Source organism: Buceros rhinoceros, unplaced genomic scaffold (genome assembly GCF_000710305.1).
Source record: "Buceros rhinoceros silvestris isolate BGI_N320 unplaced genomic scaffold, ASM71030v1 scaffold46060, whole genome shotgun sequence".
In the NCBI taxonomy this organism is placed as follows: domain Eukaryota; kingdom Metazoa; phylum Chordata; class Aves; order Bucerotiformes; family Bucerotidae; genus Buceros; species Buceros rhinoceros.
Window position 1 is genome coordinate 1 of NW_010392180.1, and position 412 is coordinate 412.

General features: G+C 63.8%; 1 protein-coding gene across 1 annotated transcript in view; it reads left to right on the top strand.

Moving 5' to 3' along the window:
- Positions 1–8: 8 nt before the first annotated feature.
- Positions 9–412, top strand: part of CDA (cytidine deaminase) — a gene marked incomplete at both ends in the record, with an annotated part of 1,315 nt that continues 911 nt past the window's right edge. The window contains 2 exons of the mRNA XM_010144062.1: positions 9–58; positions 286–343. Of these exons, the coding sequence (XP_010142364.1) occupies positions 9–58; positions 286–343 (108 nt within the window). The remainder of the gene's footprint in view (positions 59–285; positions 344–412) is intronic.

The following is a 412-nucleotide window of genomic DNA, read 5'->3' on the forward strand; positions in this document are numbered from 1 at the left end:
CCATCCTGAAAGCCATCTCCGGGGGGCACAGCAGCTTCAAGGCCATGGCCATCACCAGGTACAGGCGAGGGCCGGGGCGGGGGGCCAGCGGGAACACCCCCGGGGCACCCGAGGGGCTGCCTGGGCAGTTCTTTGGGAGGGAGGTGGGTTTTTGCGTGGCTTCTTGGAGGAATTGGGAGGAAATCTGGTGTCGCTCTGTATTTATTGGTGCGTGAAGGTCTTCTGCAGGTGTGTCCCCCCCATATCTGACCTGGCTCTGAGCTCTGTGCCCTTCTCCTTTGGCAGTGACATGGGGGACGACTTCATCGTGCCCTGCGGTGCCTGCAGACAAGTGATGAGAGAGGTGACGGCTTGCATGGCGGTCCCGCTTCCCCGGCCCCTGCCGTCTCCCGGCCCCTGCCATCTCCCGACC